Genomic DNA, 23,527 nt, shown 5'->3' on the forward strand with positions numbered 1-23,527 from the left:
CCTGCTGCATTGTTTTCGCTATGCAATAAAAGTTTCAAGATAACTAATTTACCACCAATTGAAAGTCAATGTACAGTGTCTAACTTCAATAGTAACCATTTTGTAACTATACATGTTACATATTGGTTATTGAGTAATTGTTAATGTAACCATATTTAGTTACATAAGTTGCGCTATTTCGGTTACACAACTGTTATATTTTAGGTTACTGTAACCGAAGTTTTACATTTAAATTTGTCGCATATCAGCCGCTGCGACTCAATTGTGACAACGTGTGCTACTTGGGTTTTGACCCTTTGCTCTGGTTCTCAGTATTGTCAGGTTCGTTTGAACATGCTTTTACCTAGATCCGTCATTTGCAGCCGGAGAGTTTACAGCAGCATTCGCATGAGTGCCTCCTTCCCTGTCCGCATATGACTCTAGTTTCCACCGGTTATCCGATTTTCCCTAAGCAAAGTACTCCGGATGGTAACACGAGGAGGTACCCTAGTAGCACAGATGTTACAAACCGGTTTTGGCAACTGATTTGTGACTAATTTTAGTGATAAATGAGTTGCTACAACTAAAAGTGCCAAATGTGTGCTGCTTGGGTAGGGATGGGAGTTACTAAATAAGAGGCTGGGGGCCTCCGTGGGATCTATTTTATAGCTCTATGTATAAAATATACTGCGAAGTTCTGGTGCGCATTACCCAGTCATGTACCATTTACAATTTTGGACACTTGAGAGAATCTAAATTATGGAATGACGCCCTACGGTAAAGCGTAGTATTACGTCAAAATCAAATAAATTGTAAAAAAATGAAGCGCAGTAAGTCGATGATACCTGGCCACATATACCTCCCACCCCTTAAAAATAAGTTCCTTTGAAAATTAATGTTAATAACGGAAGATTTTACAATCGACGGAACGGACGGCTTACGGAAGACATACATACATTTGCCATATTTGAACGAAAGGTGTTGCGAACTATTTTTGGCGGAGTGGCGTAGGCGTATGAACCATGAGTTGCAGGCACTACGTGGAGAGATTCGCATCGTATACCTGGCGAAAGTTGGGAAACTACGGTGGGCCGGCCGTGTCGCAAGGATGCCGGATGACAGTAGAAAGTAATGAATCAAAGGTGTTTGTGGTACCTGACCAAATATCTATTACTGGCCATTCAACTGTTTTTCCGCAAGCATCCACTGCACACTCAATCACATTCTGTCTACCGACCAGTTACGCTACCGCTACCGGTGTTTACAAAATATCGCGTCAAAACATCCTTTTACACACTTCAGGCAAAACCTTATAACGTAGTATAAATAACAAGATGCCACATCTTCCCCTTGTGCAAAATAAACAATTATTATTTAAGCTATAGTTTCAAGTTAGTGCAGCAGTTTAATTATTCCTATTTGTCTTATTGAAGTTGGCCTTCTCTCAAATGTCTCGCCGTTTTGTTATGTGACGCATAGTCGTTTCAGTACTCAATTCCAGTAAATTGTTTTTGAACTGACGTGTTAGTGCTCGGGTTATTTGGTTAGTTGGATTCAACCTTCTCAATCGTTGGCCTTGAGCGCTTCCCGACCGAACCTTTTATTGGGTTTGTATTGGGCTTTTCCCGACGGGTCCTGCCCGGTTGCAATCTTCATGCATTCATTTTCAAGCTGGAGGATCCACGGATTGAAACAAGCTACAATCGGAGAAAATTATAACCGATTCTTTCCCGGACGTGTTCAAGATAGTGCTGCAGAAATGCCTGAAGAAGATGACAGCTCCCCGGACAGGAGGAAGATTCAGAAGCTGGTGCTATTGACTAAGCCAGGAAAGACAGCATGGGACTCAGCGCCTTGTAGGCTGATATGTTCACTGGATACAGGAGGAAAATTCCTGAAGAGGTTAATGCTGAATAGACTTACGAGTATAATATAAAAAATAATAAAAACTAATATTCATTTCGCTTATTTATCCTACCTAAGTGACTCACTCATTTTTCGAGTTTCAATGGCAGCGCCTGCAGATATAATGTGCAGCTTGCATGTTTTCTATGGCCTTTACATTACATGTTTCCCCCTAGTGGTACGTCCTTCTCATCCATCGAACTGTAATATAACATTTCTGCTGCGAGATTAATACGATCTCCGCGATCGGGTCGTTACCGCACTTCGCGAGTTTCAATGGTAGAAAAAAATAAAAAAGACTATTCTTAGTTTTTCGATGTCACAAAATAAAGACTCTGTTCTGTCTTCTGTTACAACTTAAACCCCCGCCGTGGCCGGTTCCAAAGTCGCTAAAGAATGCTGTCGAAGCAAAACAAGAAGGTGCGATTTCAATCACGACACTGCAATTATCATCATCTCAGGATGGCATAAATCTAGACCTTATAGTAGTACATCGCTTCAAGCCATCGCTTTCGACATAGTAAAGTGTTCAAGACCACAGGAACCTAAATGCCTTCGGCAGCAGGCAGCACTAATTCAATTGATTAATAGCATAGTGGATCATTATTTTGCAACCACTTAATCACAATGCGCCCACTTGTTTATTCAGCGATGACCCCGGGTAACCCGGACTCATCACGATCGGTCGCTGGAAACGGTCGAACCAATAATGATTTGATTTAATACTGCAGCATAAACAACGCCGAGAGTGAAAGAAATGCTGCAGCGGACCTTGAATCGGATGCCAACATCGCCGAGAGTAACCGGCCCTATGTTGAAATGTTAAGGCTTTTCGAACGAGCTCTGATGAAACGGTTGACCAACAACCACACTATCACCTTCCCTCGATCGTCGCTCCAGTTTTACGTTAATCAATTTTTCCTTTTCATTTTACTGACATAATCTACATATTCGAACCTAGCTGGTTGGTGTCACAAAAGTGAACCAGTTTTTTTTCGGGGAACAAGTATTATTTAATGTTCGCCAGTCGTCGTCGTTGTTATTGTCACGAGATTGTATATCTGAAAGGTAATAAATTAATTTGACGATTTTTTTCCTTCTTGCGTCTCCGCAAACAAATGCGGCAGAAATTTTCCTACTCATTTGTCAACGGCGTGAAAGGCATTAATCTTATGCGTGCAATTCGAGCCGGCTTCGAGTTCGAAGGCACCGTTGTAAACGGTTCAAATTAAGACAGATTGTTTAAATTTGGCGACCGAAACAACTGACTCTACTACATTGGTCACGATTGTTACAACACTGTCAAGTTGCACAATTGCTGACCTTGTACTGTCGGCAGGGCTAGAAAAGTGAACTAACAATCGACCAACAATAACCATGTTATGGTGTATTTTCCACCCCGAAGGTCACATTCTATGCTTGGGCTTGGGCTCTGGGGGTTTTCCGACTTCTGGGCTAGAATCGATGCCATTATCGCGCCACAGAACAATTAGTTCTCGAGCAAACCGAAGCGAGATAACTGAGACATTACGCGTAACAGTTCTCATCACACTAATCATGCTGAGCTGCGATTGTTTTCGGTTGCCACTCATTTGCGTGATCTGTGGCACGTAACTTAGCAAACCGATATGCTCCAGCGCAAAAGTCACACAATTATTGATATGATTCACTCTCACAGGCACCGGGCGGTAAGTTTATGCATCTCACGGCAGCTGCCGCCGGAGCGTACGTGTTACGGCCATTCGCAAACTCGCGGAGCTGCGAACATTGCGTTCCGTGGGTGGAAGCAGCCGCCACCAAGTCTTGAACAAGCCGCTAGCAATTGCGTAAGATCACCGCCAGATAGTGAACGAACGAACGGTTGCGGTCTGGCGGTCTGTGGTTTCAAGCCTGTCGATAAGTAAGGGTCTACCTCAAAACCCAACCCAAAATCCGACTAATTACCATTCGCAGTTCAAATCTTGACAAAGTCAAACATTGAATTCTGTGTCATTTCAGAGCAATTTGCTTTCAACTACGTGCACGGAAATCCTCATGGGAACAGCGGGCAGAATAATGTCCAAAGTTCACATGGCCGCAACCAAATTCGTCCAATTCTCATCCTTGGTCAGTCGCAGGCTCATTGTTTGCAACCCCGCAACTGATGGGATCTCGAAGCAGCGCCGCCACGGAAGAAGCGAAAGGTCGCCCACCAAAGTGGGCATTAGCTAATAATATAATGGTATACTTTTCCGCTCTGAATGGTCCATAAATTAATTTGATGCCGCTGGCCGAAAGGTGTCAGTCCGAACCACTGGGCACGGTTTCGCTCAGCATAATTACCCACAATGCGCGAGGCTGTTAAAGCGTAAACAACAAATCGGATTCACTGCGTAGTGCAGATCCATTTGGTAATTCGAATTTAACCTCATCAGCACAGCGTGCCCCGCACGGTTCGTCACGATTTGCAGAGGAGCAGAAAACGAACACGCTTATTGGCGGTTGGACGTCAAGTTAAGGTCGGAACGATGACGACCTTTGGAGTTTGGGTGCTACGCCGTTGTGGTAGCATGAAACATCCATCTAAAGAACTGACTTTGATCGGCTGAACTGTTTGACAGAACCTAACAAAATTGCAACAACAAAAATTCCTCGTGGTTGGCCTGGTGGCAAAAACGTGACCGCTTTGGTGTTTCGCAAGCTGGCAATAGCATGCCAGTGTGGATTAGCCTCGGCGTTGATCTCTTTTGAACTTGAACCTTACCATGTGCCCGCGGTGGCATTTTGGCAAGAAATGTTGGCCAACCTGGGTTAAAAAGCTGTCACATTAGCTAGTTTATTTGTACTTGCAATAATAGGTTTATAGGGTGAACGAGTTTTGTCCTATCGAATCTAAAAAAAATAGCGGAAGCAACCTTGGCATTGTCAATATATCAGACATATCAGGTTTCCTTTTTTGAAGAAACTGAAATTAGGACATTAACAGAAGGTGGGGTACCCGACCGTTTAGAAACATGTTCTGACCTGAATAAATCAAATAGGTACCGTGACCGCTCCTAATTCTGCGCAGCTCCTAATTCTGCGCATTTTTCTTAATATATGTACATTTCAACATTGTGCATAACTATAACCATTGTATTATTTTTTTATAAATGCCTGTTGAATATCACGCCATTATTCACAAAAGGGCCATAATATTTGACAACGAAATAAATTAAACTGAAACTGAAAGTATTTTATACGTCAGAAAACAACGTCGTTAGCGCCAACGCTAAAACTGTGATTCTAGAAAATTAACAAATTTATGATCGAAATTACTTGCAATGATCAAATTACCCAGCATAGTTAGAAAGAATAATTAGTTTTAGTCATGTTTTAGACAAAAAGAGTGATTGCATGCCTTTCGTTGGAAAATAGCGACGCAGTAGTGCGCAGATTTAGGCACAGATTTTTTATTCATGTTCCTAATTCTGCGCAGTAATGTATCTTTCGAAGAAATCGCGAAAGAATACCTCACCCAAATGGCAGAGGTATAGAGGCATGAAAATTCAAGTAGAATCTTCAACTTGCATTGATTGGACGTTCCTGTATTGCGACTCGAGGTCCGTACGAGCGCTAACTTATGGAACTATGCTTTCTGATTTTTTTTGAATGTCCAACTTCATTTAACAAATAAATTTTTTGTGCACTTCATGGAGCTGTCAGGCAGTGGCGAAGTGGTTTCTACATGAAAACACAATTTTTAATATTTGTCTAAAGTGTAATATTCAGTATGCAGAAAACCCGAATCAACTCGCCCTTCATGTTATCGACAATAAAATATTTAAAATAAGCCAATGAAAATGATAACAATATTCCTGTGCCACCTGGACAGCACAAGAACGCCATATCTTGGATTCAGGCTTGGCATACACTTTTCGCTTCGATTTTGCTCTTTTGATTACTGCACCTCAGCGAAGCAGAATTTGAAAAAGTGGTGTATGGGACATTTATAGAGCTGGAAGCCGTCTATAATATTACTGAAGAAAGTAAAGCTCTATCTTTTGTATTTGTGACGCTGTAAGGCTGCTACCCCGTTGGTAGCAAAAAGAGCGCTCTTTTGGCTACCAACGGCATTGCAGCCCTACAGCGGCGTAAATACTAAAGATAAAGCTTTACTTTCTTCAGCAATGTTATAGATAATTACCAGCTCTACAAATGCCTCATACACCACTTTTTCAAATTTTGTTACGCAGAGGTGCAATAATCAAAAGAGCAAAATCGAAGCGAAAAGTGTATGCCAAGCCTGCTTGGATTTATTTATGGTAATGGCTAATGCCGGATTTTTGACGTGCTTTTAGCGTATAAAGACATAAACAACATGGTATGAGTGTTTATTGCTACCTTTTAAGTGCGCAGAATTAGGAACAAACATACGCAGAATTAGGAACGTGGGCAAAAGAGTGCGCAGAATTAGGCACCGTGGATAAGTTTACAAAACATAAAATATACGCAATTGTTGGTCGACTTTTAATTTTCATGTTTTTTACCAGATACTATAGACCGTAGCACTACACGTTGCTGCTATCAACGTTATTAGTCCTAATGGACCTAATGGACGAAAAAGTTGTCCGCAGATGATGAGCGAAGACCAGTAGTAGCTCGAAACGTCCGGACTAACTGGTAATTTAAATCTTCATACTTATTTCGTCGAAAAACGTCGATTAAATCGAACAAACAAAGTAAATGGCTTCCAAGGCTTTCTATTATCATCCAATCATTGACCATTTTCAAGGCCAAATATGTAAATGATGATGTAATTGAATTTTCTCACCAACCTATTCGGTCTCAAACGAAGAGGTACACATATAACATATAACAATATTACATATTACATATAACAAAATTAAAGCCATGAAAACATGAGAGGTCTAGTTACTTTGAAGCCTGCTCAAACCAGTAATTTTGCCCACGGAATACATGAACGAATTGAGTGAGAGCGAGAACATCATAATGATTAGTTTTTACCATAGTCTCCATTAAGACACATTTATTGATGATTTTGCTTCTGCCGAATTCGACTTTCGAGACGGCAATTATCCTCGAATGCGCTCACGTCGTAAGCCCGCTTGGGAAAACACTGAGCTCCCCTGGCTGAACCGTTTGCGAAAGTCTGCTCTCCGTGCCTATCATAGAAATAAAAATTCTTCTAATCGTCTACGCTTTACAGCAGCAAGTCAAAAACACAAAACTCAACAGATTCTACATAAGCAGTGGACGGAAAACAGAGCGTAACTTTCGGTTTAATCCGAATAATTTTTAGAAGTTTGTAAACTCAAAGCATAAGGAAAATGGCTTCCCTTCTAAACTGACTGTAAAACGACGAAACCATTACCATAAACCGTGAATGTAATATGTTCGCTAAATATTTCTCTGGAATGTTTATAACTTTTTTTTTCTAATTAACCCTCCGCTCACCCCCGTTACCAAAAAGCTCACACAGAGAGCCCCCTGGTATCGGACACTTACAGAAACCTCAGCTCAGAAGAGAACTGGACAACACACTAAACAAAGAAATTAATTTAAGCTGGGGAAAACATAAAGAGGATACATAAAACTATTTGAAAGCTATTTGATGGGCGCCCAGTGGAATTTAATATTCCTTTTTAAGGGGCCCAGTATAACTATAACTAAAAATAATTCTGATTAAGCTACTGGTAGAGAGAAGTTAAATTTAATTTACGATTTACTTTACATAGGCAGGGTTGATACGCTCAAATTATATAATTGATTTTGTTTGTCCTAAAATATTGTTTAATTTTGAATTTATACAGATCGATGTTGGTGATTTGTTTTAATTCAATTGAAGGACCAAAAAATGAAATTCGCGTCTAACCAAGATTTGTTTTGGCTCTATCACGCTGTATGAGATTTGCTCGTCGGGTATTTTGCATTGTTTAAAGACATATTATGGTGATAGTCTGGTTGATGTAAAACTTTCGGCATGTGAATAACAGTTTGCATATCACGTAAGGCTAAGATAGATAAAACTGTGTGGCTATTATTTGTGTAGAATTGAACCCAGATACTTGAAATCATCAACTTTTTCTATAGATATTTCGTTGACGCATAGCTTAACGTGATCGGCGGGTTTTTTCCTAGGTGAGTGGAAAACCATGTATTTTGTTTTTTAAGTTAAGTTGAGTGACAGTAAATTAGCATCAAAATAGTCAGCAAGAATCTGCAAATAAACTGGGTATTCCTTTCAAGTTTAAATTTCCAATATCGTTGATGTAAATCAATAACAACAATGGACCGATATTGCTACCCTGAGGCACCCCAACATCAATTTTGTGGAGTGTGCTACGTGCCTCACCAATCGTTACAAATTGCATTCTTTGTGTTAAGTAACTGCGAATGACTTTGTTTGCCGCTCGTCTTATTCCATTTAATTGGGTCCTAAAATTTGTGATAAAAAGATGATTTTTTTAGAAGGAACGATAAAGCTTCCCATTATGACTACCAGAGTATAATTTTTTCTTTTTTAAAAAGATGCAGAGCATTGAAAAATTAAAAAACAAAAATATTGTAATTTATTCTCCCTTGACATTAGAGATCTTCCTTGACATAACGAAAATAACACGTTTCTGGCAACAATGATAACTTTTTGTCACTGGCAACTCTGGTTTGACATTAGAGCAGTTGATCGTTTTGACAGTTACAGCTTCGCAGTTGTCTCTTGTGCTTGTCTGCGTTTTGCTGGTCGTGAGGAAGTGGAACATCAAATTTGTACTACACTCAAAATAATCCACACGTCCTTTCCACGTGAAAAATCACGTAAATTTCTCTACACGGATTTACGTGACTTTCAGCTGATTGTTATTGGAAAAAATAATAACATCTATCTGATTTTCACGTTAACGCATTAGTATGCGTGCGTACTACCTGAAAATCACGTAAATAGTACAGGAAAAGCTGGATGGAAAATATTCACATAACTTTTCAGGTAACTTCGACGTGAAATATATTTTGAGTGTAGTTATCGGATAAAAGTTTTGATTCGGGCAATGTATTCCAGTCCATCGATGCTAGACTTTGTCCAAATCTAGTTTGCGCTAAGAACGACTAAACGATGTCAAACTGATGGCCAACAGTATAATCTCGGTACAATCGACCCCGCAGAACAGTATGAAAAAAAACGCCAGTCGAAACTGACACCGTATAATCAATCAGATTGGTATGTTCTGCTACTCCTACGTGCATCAGCAGTAAGGCGAACGGCTGACCAAAAATTTCTGTGCGTTTCTAACCAAACACGGTCGCATCTCGATGGCGGGTGTTGCATCCGAAAACTGACTTTTTGCAACTTTTGACTTTTTGATACACTATCACATGAACGTGAAAGTAAACAAAAAGTATTCCGTGACATTTCAAGACATACTATGGTTTCTTTTTATAATTCGTGTTGTCTAGACATCGCTTGACACAACCATGCCCAACTATAGTTTGTCTATATAAAGTTGCCCAAATGTTTATTTTTTGTTCAAAATTTTGCAAAATTAAAAAAAAGGTTTTTAACGGCAATAGCCTAAAAATATAAAATTGAATATCAAAATATGTGTTCCTAACCCTAACCTCATCGATTCAAGTTAAAAACGACATAGGGCTTTAGGACCCAATTCCAGTTTCTTTAAGAGAATATTGTGATTCAAGGTATCAAAGGCCTTTTTTTAAGGTCAAGGAATAATCCTCCAACAAGTTTCTTCGATTCAATTTCGATAACTATGTAGTCCATTAGCTCTGTTATAGCTGTCGTAGTCCCACATTTCTGCCTAAAGCCGTATAGGAATTGGTAAAAAAAATTGTTTGCCTTCGAAAAATCTAATAATCGAGCTACAACTAGTTTTTCTAGGATCTTGTTGAAGACCGATAATGTAGATATTGGACGGTAATTACAGGCATCTAAAGTGTTTCCTGCTTTAAAAATTGGTACTACTCTAGCAATTTTAAAACAGTTGGGATATTCACCAGTATCAAGGATTTTATTGAAGGCTTGACACAAAATAAACGCAAATGCTTGTGAATTGCCCTTTATTACTCTTGCCGGTATGTTATCCGGGCCTGAACTCTTATTAACATCTAATTCTTTTATTAGAGCAGTAACTTTATTAATACTTGCAGAGTAGGACTAACGTTCAAAGGATTTGATATGTTACGTGCAAGATTGGTGCCAATATTAGAAAAATAATTATTAAAAATATCGCAGACATGCTGCGCATCAGAAATTTTACTTCCATTTTGAATTAAACTCATTGATTCCTTTCCTTTTGACCTCCCAAAGATTGTGTTAATATTTTTCCAAAGTTTTGAGTGACAGACAGGTAGTACTCAGAAGCGTTTCATAATATGATTTCTTGTTTTGTTTTTTTTTTGTGGCTTCAACTTTTCTTGTCACATGATTAAGCATTATTCGAAGGTTCGCTTCGTAAGGGTTTCTTTTTACTTTTTTTTAGATATTTTGTTTCAATCTTCATTTAAAGTAAAGTAAGGACATTATTACTGGCTGACCGAGTAGGAATTGAATTTGAGCATATGAAGCCATATGATTCTAATAAATTTTTATTTTTAACCACAACTTTGTTGCCATTCAGATTGACTGGGACGTTTACATCTCCTACAATGAAACATGGCGTGTTCTTTTTTGCATCATGCAACCAGCCTTCCAAGACGTCATGAAATCTATGAGAATCAAAGGAAGGTTATGCACTATTTTGTTGTTAACGTACAACGCCAGCCCCTCATGAGATGATTCCCTGCATGAGACTGAAAACCGGGAATTTCAAGAAGTGAAGCACTATCCGCTCTCACCCATGTTTCGCCAATTACAATTACATCCACTGTTATAACACAATCGTTTAAAAAATATAGTATGTTATCAAATTTTTCCAATACATTCATTCCGCGAATATTCCACTGAAGTATCCGTAAGCTTCTACCATTACCATGCTGATATTGTGTTTTAAAATGATCTATGCTCTCGTGAAGATTATTTTGTAATTGTGGAGTATTCATTTTATAATGTTGGTTTACAAATTTTTTAGCATTTATAACTTTTATTATTTTATTTTTTTTTTTCAGTAGTATTTCTTATTCTTTTTGGAGAGGGAGATGAAACGGACAAATTTATTAAACGTGACATACTTAAAGGCAGCATTTGATTGAGTCGATCATACAATTCTGCTGGTTAAGCTTGATAAACTAAGTGTGTCTGCTAGTTTAAATGCCTGACTAGATTCCTATCTACGAATACGTTGTAGGTGATACTAAAATCTACATTTTTTCTTAATTGATTTGTAAAAAAACCTTTACAAACAGCATGGAGCTGTATAGAATTTTATGATAATGCAATGGAGACGCATGGCATTTTGTTTTAGCATGCAAAGAAAGGAGTAGTTCTGGCGAGAAAGCGGACATTTCTTGTCCCCTTTTGCCAAAAGTATCCGGTAACGCTTCTATTATTTACACCTTGTGGTACATTTTAACTATTTCGTTGAGCCAGAAACATATTTGGAAATGCACTGTTTTACGTAACTGTCACAACAAACGCAAAAAAATGCTAGTTACGACAATTACGTTCCCACGGGTATGGTACAACATTTCAATTACAGCTCCCTTTCATCGAAATGGAAATTCCGTCGTAAACTGATGTGTTACGCCACAGGATACGGTCTTCCCCTTTAACCAGCAAACCGAGGTTACTATCGATTGTCGTTTAATTTTTCCGCTGATTCGACCAAGACAGTGTTTATAGATGCAAATTCGCAATTTTACTGATTGCCTGGTTAAGCTTTCCCGTGAACGGTCGATTTAGAAAGGAGGAAACTCACCAATCTGAAATCAATTCCTCCTATAAGTAGCAACTGCGGCAGCAGCAACGGCAGACAGATATCATCTAGCATCTAGCAATTGAGGCCCATAAATCGTTACCTAATACCTAGCATTGCCAGTCAGCTGATCTCATACACCTGCTGATTTGCCGTTTAGTTAAGTTTGCCCCGTTCTGTGAGCGTACATTTCAGGAACTGCCTCCGAACGGACTGCCAAATCGTTGGGCAACAGGCTCGCTTTTTTTTTCTTCTTTCTACTCCACCAAGACAGCAACCAGCCAGCGACCGTCGTCGCCCATCAATCACAGTCCCGTCAGTTTACTAGTCAGCGAAACCGTTGGTTAAACCCATTATTATCTGCTACCGCGGATTGCCTTGCTAAGGTACTAAACTGTTAGTACATTTTTATGGTCATATGTTCCCAAGCCGATGTTTTTATTTTTTTTTATTTCAAACAGCCTTGATTTATGTTGATCCAAACTTCTATTTCGCCCATTACGAATCTCAACGCATGCACTTCATCTCGGGAGCTGCTGGTGCAAGTTGGCAATTAGTTTACTTTTGGTTGGCTGTCTGCCAGGCAGAGTAAAAACCTACAGCCTATGTTATTATTGCTCATTTTCGAGAGTGGCAAACATTGTTTAATTAGCGGTAGCGGCCTGATGCAGTAGCCGATTAGCAAACATTCTTCGTTGAAGCTAAGTGTTTGTATGTTTACAGTGTATCGAAATGCAACAGTTTTGTTCTCACCGCACGGCTGTTATTATTTTTTTGCCAGATTTTGGCATAGGTACGTATCTCACCGCTGGTACTCCTCGTTAGAGGGCTTAAGTGTAATTATTCGGCCCATCAAGATGTTATAGCCATTTGAATGCTATAAGATTTTCTGAACTATATCATATGGGTATTTAAGCCACTTCTTCGATGCACTTTCCATCGCCATCTGAAGAATCTAGATGTTTTTACGACCAGATGAATACGCGCAACAAAGTAGCGCTAATAGTTTCCAAATAAAGCGACGAACCTGCATTGGGAAATCATTTAGCAACAAGCTGTTCACAATCTTGCCGTTGTATCGGACTCTTATGCTGCTCCACTTAAGAATCGCATCGTACGTTTTTTGTACGTATGTACTTCGTTACCGGCAGACGGACGTGTACGTTGAGACAATTTGCATATGACTAACTGCCTTCTTTTTCTTTTCCATTGCATTTTTCTTCCACAGATACTTCTTCTCCAACGTACTCCAGTTCCAAATTCATCGCGCAATGTGTTCGGCCTCGCGGCAATACGACCCACTCGATCCGAACAAACCACTGCACAAGTGTGACATCTACCGGCAGCCGGCGGCGGGGAATATACTCAAGTGAGTGTACCTTCTACTACCTACTATTTTGCTGTTCTCTATGCGAAAGTGCTGTTGAATGCTTTTTATGTCTAAATACCCTGTAATGGAGTTATTTCCACATTAAATCCCCTGCAGGGGTGATGAAGCAGTTCGTATTGAATTAGAAGGATGAGAAGTTAGTGCGAATTTCTGTTGGCTAAATTGAAGCAGTTAAAATTATTTCTATTCGTTTCGTGTTATACGGAATAACGCGATACTTGCGTGTAAGCGTGATCTTAGCTAGAAAATATTCGATCACATTGCTGGATTAAATATTATTGCATCATTTAATTACCAATTATTTTTTATATTGCAGCTAAATACTAAAAAATAATATAATGCTGTACAGCTTCAGTTCAAAATTTTCCATGGTACCACTGGCGTGCCCAGACTATTTTTATGTAATTATTTTACTTAGGCCATTACAAATATTTTTTAATGTGTTGGTCCTTCAGGTGTTGGGCCACTGAAGGGGGGGAGGGCAAAAAAACAAAGAGATTTTTTTAATCGAGCGAAAAAAATATGGGTTTTAAGCATTTGTACTTAAAGTTTAAACGTGACAACCAAATCTATTCTTGCTTTTAATGTAGGTATATGTTATATTATTTTCCATGCAAAAATCTACGAGAATAAAGAAAAAAAACTAAAGAAAATTTTTTTGACCGATTTTCAGAAATTCCATTGTTTGAATTTCCATTTCTGTTTCGTTAACTCAACTCGTTTTTCGAGTTTTTCAGGCTGTAGAACCTACAGACAATTGATTTTATAAAAAAAATTAACTCATATCCTACAAATTATTTTTTTGCTCCCCGATTTTTCAAGCCAATTTCCAAGGGGGGATGACAGAAACTTTAAAAATTATTTGCAATGGCATTATGGCAACATTACCACCCCTCAATTCCAGCAATGCACAGTGACGATTTTTAAATTAAATTGATCACTTATTTGGACCAATTCAGGCGTGAAGCCTGAACTGAAGTATACTGAAAATTGCGCTTTGAATTGAGCTCAAAATTGGTATAGAATTTGGGTTTCCAGTTCGAATTAAAATCAGACATGAAATTAGACTTGAAATGGTACAAGAAATTTGACTCATAAGGGGGCATCCATAAAGTACGTCACGCTTATAGGGGGAGGGGGGGTAGACCTAATCGTGACGATTTGTGACGTAGGGGGGAGGGGGGGTATGAAGTTATGTGACGTCACATGAAAAAAAATATCAAATGAAAAATTTATTCGGGAAATTGTAATTTGGCCTTCATTTGAAGATACTACTATTGAAGGCTTCTATAAAATTAACGTTCTGATGGATTTTAAAACAAATAGTTAAATTTTTTGAATGAAAACTTTTTTTCAACATATAGGGGAACTGTGGGTAAGACGAACAGGTTAAGAAGAACAGCTAATATAATACAGAGAACTTATGATTTATAAAACCTAAATACAGTTTACTTCAGTTCAACATATTGTTTTCAAAAGGAGCTAGTGAAATATTTAACAAAAAATGTTTTTCAATGTGTATTTTGAGTTTTAAAAATGGTCCGAAAAAGTGAACTTTTTTAGTGCTGCGGGTGAAACGGACAATGTGTGGGGGTAAGATGGACATGTATTGTAAATCGCCCCAACTGAGCGCATATTATTATTTTTGACCCTTAACAAATTGAATACGTAAAATATGGTGGTGTAGCGTGCAAAAAATGAAGGGGGCAGTCCACCCCCTCCCACTAGAGGCAGCCAATAGAAAGTTGTTTGGCAGCTGCAATATGAACAAGTATTTCAAAAACTGTTTCATGCCTGGCCGCTGCTAATTTGTTTGAAGTTCACGTTTGCCGGTTAAATTTTCATTTATATGCTTGAGATATCACTAAAAAGCAAAATCAACAATTTTATTTTAATATGTTCACTGACCATCTTACCCACACTAGCAGTTGTCCATTTCACCCCATCATTATACATTTTTTTAAAGTGTTCACAATTTTGCATACGCAAATGAAATTACGTATTATTTCAATGCAGACGTTACTTGAAAAGGTATTAAATCGAAATACTTCATGCTATGGGCAACATTTTGGAATTAAACTACTCAAAAAGCTTAATTCCGATGGAAAAAAAGTTACATCCAAACGCAGAATCATGTCCAATTTTTAGTATTTTTGTACTTTATCAAAATTGCAAAGTTTTAAATGATGATTGAAACGTTCAGACATCATGAGTTAGCAAGATGGTTGGATGCCCATCAAAACATTTACCAGTTTTAATGCTTAACTGGTAGAATCAACCTCCTGTCCGTCTTACCCACCCTGTTCGTCTTACCCACAGTTCCCCTATGTGTGAACAGGACTCATTTATTCTTCTATGTAGTATAAACTCTCCATTAAGGCTTTACAGAATATGCAGTACACCGCTGAAGAGCTGCTTGAGTACCGTCCTACCTAAAAGATTTTTGCATCCGCAAATAGCAGTCACACAAACTCCTGAGGGGCTACGGGGTGCTACCAGAGACCCACGGCAATGTTTTCCCTTGATATTCGTGCTAAACTCAATCGATCAACATAAACTCATACCGAAGTTCCACGGCTGCTTTTAAGGTTTTTCGGTATAATTTATACTGCCCCTCACTCAAAAGCTATCTGAAGAATAGAATTTATGCCACTTGCGCTAAATTTCGCATCTAACGTAGTGTTGAATGATTGCACGATTGAATGAATACACAAAATGACAAAATCTTCCAATGCGTGTTGCTGCAAGACGTCAGCAGGAAGTCCTGATTCTTTCAACTAGATCAGACGAATTTGAGTGGATGGATGTAAAGGACGTGGATATGCGCGAAACATTAATCGACTTCACATCAGCGACTTCTGATCATCTTCAAAATCCGTGAATCGATGACTTATAAGCTCGAAAATTTTCCTTATTTTATTTGCTGTAATTCATTTGATAACTTTAAATAAAAAGGTTGAAATGAATATCTTTTTTTTTTTGTTGTGAAGGGGGGGGGGGGGGTAACCGTGACGTGACGTACTTTCTCAGGGGGGTCACCGAATGTGTGACGAAATGTGACAAGGGGGGGAGGGGGGGTTGATTTTGGTCAAAATTTGCGTGACGTACTAAATGGATGTCGCCTAATAGCACTTAAATTGGACATGAAATTGAATTTGAACACGTACCTGAAATTAATATGAAAATATTAATTAAAATTAAACTTTAAATTTAACTTGATATGGAACTCAAATTAGATTTAGGCTAAGGCCAATTTAGACGTAAAGCCTGATTGTAAACAAAACTGTAAGTTGAACGTTAAATTGATCTTAAAATTGAATTCGTAGTTCGACTTGCATTTGCACTTGAAATTATACACTAAATTTTACGTAAAATAAGACGCGAAGTGGACTTGAAATTGCATTAAAACTTAAACTTGAAATTTTACTGTACTTAAATTTGGACATGAAATACGACTTGTAATGGGAAATGATATTGAACTTGAAATATCCTGGAAATCCTGGAAAATGACGATTACTTGAATCAATCATTTTTCTTGTCAACGGCATGGCCAACTGCGCAGCATGTACCGCAGAGAGAATTCCATGGAATCAAGTGGAACCAGAAAAAATACCTAATTCCAACTCATTGAAATCAAGGGGAAGGAAAGAAGCGTGGACCTGCCGTACCAAACGCTTCTTATATACATGGATATTAGATAATGATTTATTTACAGTCGTTGGGAGTATCTTTACTAATAAAGTGATACTCCGGATCCTCAGGGATGAACTAATGGCATTTAGACCAGAAGCCAGGCTGCAATTGGCCAAGGTCGCTCTCTGAAAATAGATTAGTTTGCCAAAAATATTAGTTTAAATCATATAATATTTGAAAATAAAGTCGTGAGGTTTAATGGTCGCCTATAACTACATTTGTAAGGTTAGGAACTGAAAACCGCACGACCCCGCACCTCCTAGCTTGGCTACTCAATTAGATAAATTGAAGTATTTCCAGGTATGGCCACGTGGAGGCGCTAGGTAGGGGCTTGGGATGGCTAGAGCTATGTTGGGCGCTTCTTCCTAGTTGCCTTCCCCATTTCATACCCGGAAATGATATTGAACTTGAAATAGGACCTAAACTTGAAACTAGACTTAAATTGCACATGAAATTGAATTTTAAATTGCACTTGAAATTGAACTTAAAACTTTACTTTAATTTAGGTTCAATTTGACTTAAAATTGAGTTTCAAATTGGACATAAACCGAAGTAACAGTTCTAAAGCCACTTGGGTTTACTTGGTTTTATTGCGGTATTAATGATTACCTCTGGTTTTATCATGGTACTACGCAATACCAAGAGGACACGAGTCAAAATACACTTGTAGCTAGCTGTAAAACCATAATAAAACTGTTAAAACCTCTCATCTTTTAACTTGTACAACAGATAACATAACATCCTACAGCACAACAGTTTAACTTAGTGCAATCTTAATAGCTAGTTCACAAACATTACTCTGCTTTACACATACATACACTGATTTAATACCTATAAGCTAGACAAAACATAACGATATTTTTTCTTTAACATAGTACGAGATATATTCAAATCAAATACTTCATTACAAAGATTGAACACGCCACATACACTTGTTAATGGTTGATTGTGACCGTAATTTGTTCGAGAACCACGAATAAGCAGGAAGTTATTATGACGCCATGTTCTAGTATTCTGTTTTAGCTCGCGAAGAAAAATTTATCAAAGCAAAGTGTTTTACAGAAAGAAAGTTATTATCAAGCGGTTTTCCTGTCACAGGAAGCATCTCAAACAACCTGTTTTCGAAAATTGCATAATTTCGATGGCGTGTTGAATTTTCACGATAAAATTAAATGCGCACATGCTGTAAAACAATGTAAATCACTAAAATTGATTAATGATTCTACAAAATATTTTATTATGGTCGCTGCAAACCAAATCGACCGGGATGATCTGACAGTAAAAGTTTTACTTTTCTGCACACGCATATATTTTCAAGTTAACAAAGCTGGCGGACGAATTTAGCCATCCACCAGAGCAATCTGTATGCTTTATAACTTTGTAGCGTAAAGCTTCATTGGATTATGGCGGTAGCTGTCAAGCGGCGAAAAGCATAAACGGTTTCAGCAGAGCGTGACCTGATTGTTATAGATGTTATGAAAACCTTCTGAACAGTGGGTCACTTAATCGGAAGACAGTTTTATAGCAGTCATCAGAAAGTTCTGGTGGAGCTCATAGTTTTATTAGCGGTTTTATGGAATTGGTCATGAAAACCACTAGTGGAACGTAATAAAGCTTGAAATTATTACTTGGGAAGTTAGACTCAAAATAGGATTTAAAATTGAATTTGACTTTTTACATGACATCGAACATGAAGTCCGAGCTGAAACCAGAACTGCAATTGAACTTAATATTTTAGTTGATATTGAACTGTCACTGTTTCGATGCCATCCCATGGGCGTAGCGACGGAGGGGGGGGGGGGGTTGTCTGATGAGCAAAGCGTGGGATTAAACGTCCTTTCTAAGACTTGACCCTTCTTCATCGATAGACTTCGTAGTCGGCTACTAGAGTACAGGACAGTTACGGGGCTAGTGCAAACATCCTACTGATTCTATCTAGCAGCACCGCCTAGCCGAGATTCGAACATACGACGACTGGCTTGTTAGACCAGCATCGTACCTCGAAACCAACTAACAATAAGCGGCATTTGTTGCTGTCTTTTCGTCGTTCTTATGTTATCTTTTCGGTGTTTCTTCGATGAATTTTCGCCGTCTTTTTGTCATCTTTCTGTCTAATTTTTGTCCTCTGTTCATGGTCGTTTTGCCATCTTTACATCACATTTCCATCATCTGTTAGGCATTTCGATTTTTGCGTCGTCTTTCTGCCCGATATTCTTCGTGCTTTTTTGCAAGTTTTGTCGTCTTTCTGGTGCTTTTTAAATCTTTCCTTGTTGTTCTCTGTCGTATTTGCTGTTTTTGTCGGTTTTGCCATTCTTGTCGCTACTTTGCCGTCTTTATAGTACGTGGTCATATGAATAATATGCCGAATATACGACAGAAACCCGATAATTCTGTCGTATATTCGGCATATTTTCGTCAGTTTTCTGCATAATTTGGCATTGTTTTGACGCTTTTCAAATGTCTTTTTCGCTTTCTGTTTTTTGTTTTTTTTTTGTTTGTTGCTGTTTTGGCGTTTTTCCGTCGTCTTCATCGTGTTTTCATGTTATTTCCGTCGTCCATTTGTCCGTACTTTTTTTGACTGCCAATGACTGATTTTGGCAAATTTCGTTGATTATTTCGACGGCTTTTGACGCTTTTGTCGATATTTTTATTGCTGTTTTGATCTTTTCTTTGTTTGTTACTATCATATTTTCGTCATATTTTGTTAACGTTTTTCCGTTATGTCTATTTTTGCAATTTTTTCGTCGTGTTGTTTATCGTTTTACTGCCTTATCGTCGCTCTTTCGTCGTTGTTTTTTCATTGTCTTTTATGCGCGTTTTGTCACCTATTTCAAGCTTTTTAATCGTTTCCTGACATGTTGTTTTTTTTTGTTCCTGTTTTACCGTTTTTATACCATCTTTTCACCGCCTAGAGGTTTATACTTATTTCGTCGTTTTGTGTTATCCTTTTTGACAGTTTTTGTTGCTACTCAGGCGTTTTTTTCGGCGCTTCTTCGTCGTATTTTAGCCGTCTTTTTGTTTATTGTTGTCTTTTCGATATCTTTTCGCCGACATTTTATCATCTCTCTGCCAGATTTCTGTCATCTTTTCAAGGTTTTTTTTGCCATCATTTCAACGTATTTTCGTTGTCCGTTCGTTGTTTTTAAAGTCTGCGTTTGATATTGTTTGTCGCTTTTTCGTTGGATTTTTAGACACTTTTAAACGTCTTTTTATCGTGTGTATTTGTTTTCATAGTCGTGTTTAGTTTTGTTCTTTTGTCGCTGTTTTGGCATCTTTTCGTCTTCATATTGTTGTCTTTTCGCCGTCTTCTCTTGTTCTCTTTTTTCGTAATCGTCAGCCTTTTGTGACTCTCTATCGTATTTTCATTCTTACTTTGTGCCGGTTTTGTCGACTGTTTTATTGCTGTTTTAATGTCTTTTCATCGTCTTTTGTCGTCGTTTCACCGTTTTTTTGCCGTCTCTCTGGCCCTTTTTTGTCATTCTGTTGTCAAGACAACAAAAATGTTACCTTTTTATTATCTCGTCGCCCTTTTGAGACTTTTCAGACCTTTTTCGGTTTCCGTCGTATTTTTCATCGAATTTTTTCCACCTTTTCACCACTTTTTCGTTTTATCAACGCATTTTCATCGGCGATTATCGATTATCAACGCGATATCGTACAGTTAATTTATGCAAATAGAATAAGAATACCAACTACTTGGTTATAAAGAACTACGATATTCGCTTCGCGATTTCAAGTCTATTATTTTTAAAGATAGGTGAGGTCAGATTTTTTTGTCAAACGCCGCTATAACAAAATACTGTCTACCCCCTGGTAATACTTGTTGGTTACCAGGATACCATTGCAATTTTTCGGTGCAATCCGCAATCTTATTGGTATCAAAATAAGTGAGCGCTTACCAACTACCAACGGAATAGTATTCTAGTTCTTTATTTACATCAAAATAATGTTAAAATTTGATAAATTATAATAATAATTATTTAGCAGTCTTAGACAATAATAAAAAGTTTAAAAACTTTTCAAACGTTATCTGCGACCCGAATCATCATGCGCGAACGTTTAAGTCCATAGTGGCGGCCTCGAAATGTTTCCCAACTCATCGTAATGCCTTTTTGTGGTCCTTTAAGATAGCGCCCATTCAAATTGCTACTCATTGGAGAACATATTTAAAATACAATTTTTCAAGTACTAACCATGCATACTTCCTACCTTGCGTCGCATTCTGCATACCACCAGCCTCCCCTGTATATTGCTGCACAGTTTGTCGAAGGGAGACTGCTATTAGGATTCAGGGCTAAAAATTTCATACCCAGCGAGGGAGTTAACGAGTCGCCTGCAGTTCCACTGTAGTTTCCCAAACTTTTCAAAGAATACTCTTCCAGTGGTCCGCCCACCAGAAATCGGCTGTACCTTGCCACGACAACCCTGCCATTAAAGTCTTCCATAACAATGTGCAGCTCGTGTGGCTTGGTATACGTTAGTACGTGAATTCTCATCAAACCCAGCCAGAACTCTCCGTGAAAGTCTCCGAAACCGGTTTCGTACTGATCCAAACTTCGGTAGAACTGAACCGAGCCATCATAACGGTTCTGAATCACCGTCCAGCCACCGTTTTCATATTCCTGATCGCAATAAACATCAAATGCCTTGTTGGAGCTCGTTGGCGGCTGAATACGATGCAGCCCCGATCTACGGTCCGGCAGCACTTCAGTACACGTCTGTGGCAAATGAGGTCGTTCCTCACATTTTCGATGCGCATCAGCAAGCAGTTGTTGGATAGCATCTTTCAGCATGTTCGTTATTGGCATGATTTGTTGAACTCGATGAATTTGACTAGAAATATTAAATTTCCGACATTGAAAAGCTGCGCCTAAAATAACCATGATTTACAGACCTAGTATCATTTAATATTTGGCTTATGTTAAGCGATAGTAATTCCAATTCGTTTCGAATGTTTGGAAGAGCATCTCCTCCGATTCTGTTGATCTGCTGGATATGCTTAACGATTGTACCGCCAATAGTATCCAAGGATCTCCGCAGATTCTCAACATCCGAGCTGAGTACTTGAAATTGTTCTTGCGTACGAAGATTATTTTGTTGTATACTAATATAATGGATAAAACTTCATAATAGTTTCTCTAAAAACGTACAAAATTCTAGCCTACCTAAAATTTATGGCATCCCAACCAGTCAGGGTTAAATTTGAACTTGGGCAGCATACTTCATCTGTACTACTCACCAAACGAGCTAAAATTATCACCGAAAACAGCACGAACTCAACGAGCAGCATGTTGGACAAAGGTTCTGGTTTGGTTCTTGATATACACTGATGCTGCCCGCACAGCAAACGAATCGCTTAAATACTCCATCCATGAATCTCAAATTCGGGGCTTCCCCCGAAGGATGGTTCAAATGCTTCCTGACGTTTATCGACTTCAAGAGTGTAGCAGAACTGCAAGTCCTCCTCCCGTGAACCAGTCTAGGCTCTGGCTTGCAAGATTAGAACTTCTTTTCCCAACTGGTGGTTTGCTTCGCGCTTCGCGGTTGATTCATGTGGAAGTAGGGTAAAGAACCGGTTTTAAGCAGTCTAAGCGGGTCACTGATTGTTTTACTTTATTACAAGCGATGGGTTGTCTAAGTGGGGGATATCGGCATGCCAATCTTCTTGCTATCTATAGTTCTTCAAGCTGTTACCATTAAAAGACACTATTGTTGAGCTAAACTTTTGATTTTTCGCTTTAAAAGTTGGAGCGGTGGAACTAATTTTGATCAGACCGAACATATATTCACCCTCAAGGTGCTTTTTTAAGCACTCCTGAAATCTGAATTTTTTTACGTCCCCATAAAAAACCCTTGAACTTTTCCCCCTATTCAGTAAGTTCGCGTTCCTATCCGCGACCTACTAATCGGCATCTGATACGTAATCGGCATAGCGTATCGGCATAGATGCGTAAAATGCCATCTGTCTAAATTGTTTATCGGGGCATACACTCACCGCACCGTTCGGCAAACGGTATTCGTCATCTCTTTTATTCTCTAGTGTTCTTATGGGAAACTGCGAGTTTGACGTCTCACTCGCTGTTTATAAGGATGGTGGGAGAACAAAAGAGCCAAACATAGCAGTACACATGGTCCGACTCAGAACAGTGTTGTCAAAGCAAATAACATTGAAACACATCGTTGCTTCATTAAATCACTGAGAAAATCTTCGAAAATTATTGAAAAAGACAGCTGTTGTTTTTAATAAAGAAAAATTAATTATGAACATACATTTCTCTTGAAAGTATTGAACCACGGTTTCACCATTGGAGGTTTCAGTTAATTTCAAACCTATAATTGTTATTACCAGAACCGAAACAGTGTCTTGGCAGCACGATAGTTCATCAGTTATGCTGCAGCTGCTGCCACTGGTGAACAGGTTCCGTCAATTCAGAATTTGTTTTCAGTTTTGTTATAAAATGATAAAACTTTCGGCTAGTGACAGAGCCTTAGATAATAGAGAAAAAGATAGTGAATAATATGGTATGTGACAATCGAGTGCTTGACTTTTAGAGTGGTTGTAATCAGTGCTGAAAAATGTGATGGATTGGTTAGTAGCGAGGTGGTGATTGCCTTCAGCAGCTGAAAAATGTACGTTTTTGGACAACAATTTTTAATTCATCGTATTTCTTGTCGGAAACCCAGTAAATTGTGTTTGTGCGAATTAAATGTATGGTTA

The 23,527-nt window shown here is 38.5% G+C and overlaps 1 protein-coding gene across 1 annotated transcript in view; it reads left to right on the top strand.

The window, feature by feature from the left end:
• Positions 1 to 23,527, top strand: part of LOC128743855 (angiotensin-converting enzyme) — a 257,876-nt gene that overhangs the window by 225,800 nt on the left and 8,549 nt on the right. Inside the window, exon 10 of the mRNA XM_053840536.1 lies at positions 12,955 to 13,095. Within this exon, the coding sequence (XP_053696511.1) occupies positions 12,955 to 13,095 (141 nt within the window). The remainder of the gene's footprint in view (positions 1 to 12,954; positions 13,096 to 23,527) is intronic.

This window comes from Sabethes cyaneus, chromosome 3, assembly GCF_943734655.1.
Source record: "Sabethes cyaneus chromosome 3, idSabCyanKW18_F2, whole genome shotgun sequence".
In the NCBI taxonomy this organism is placed as follows: Eukaryota; Metazoa; Arthropoda; class Insecta; order Diptera; family Culicidae; genus Sabethes; species Sabethes cyaneus.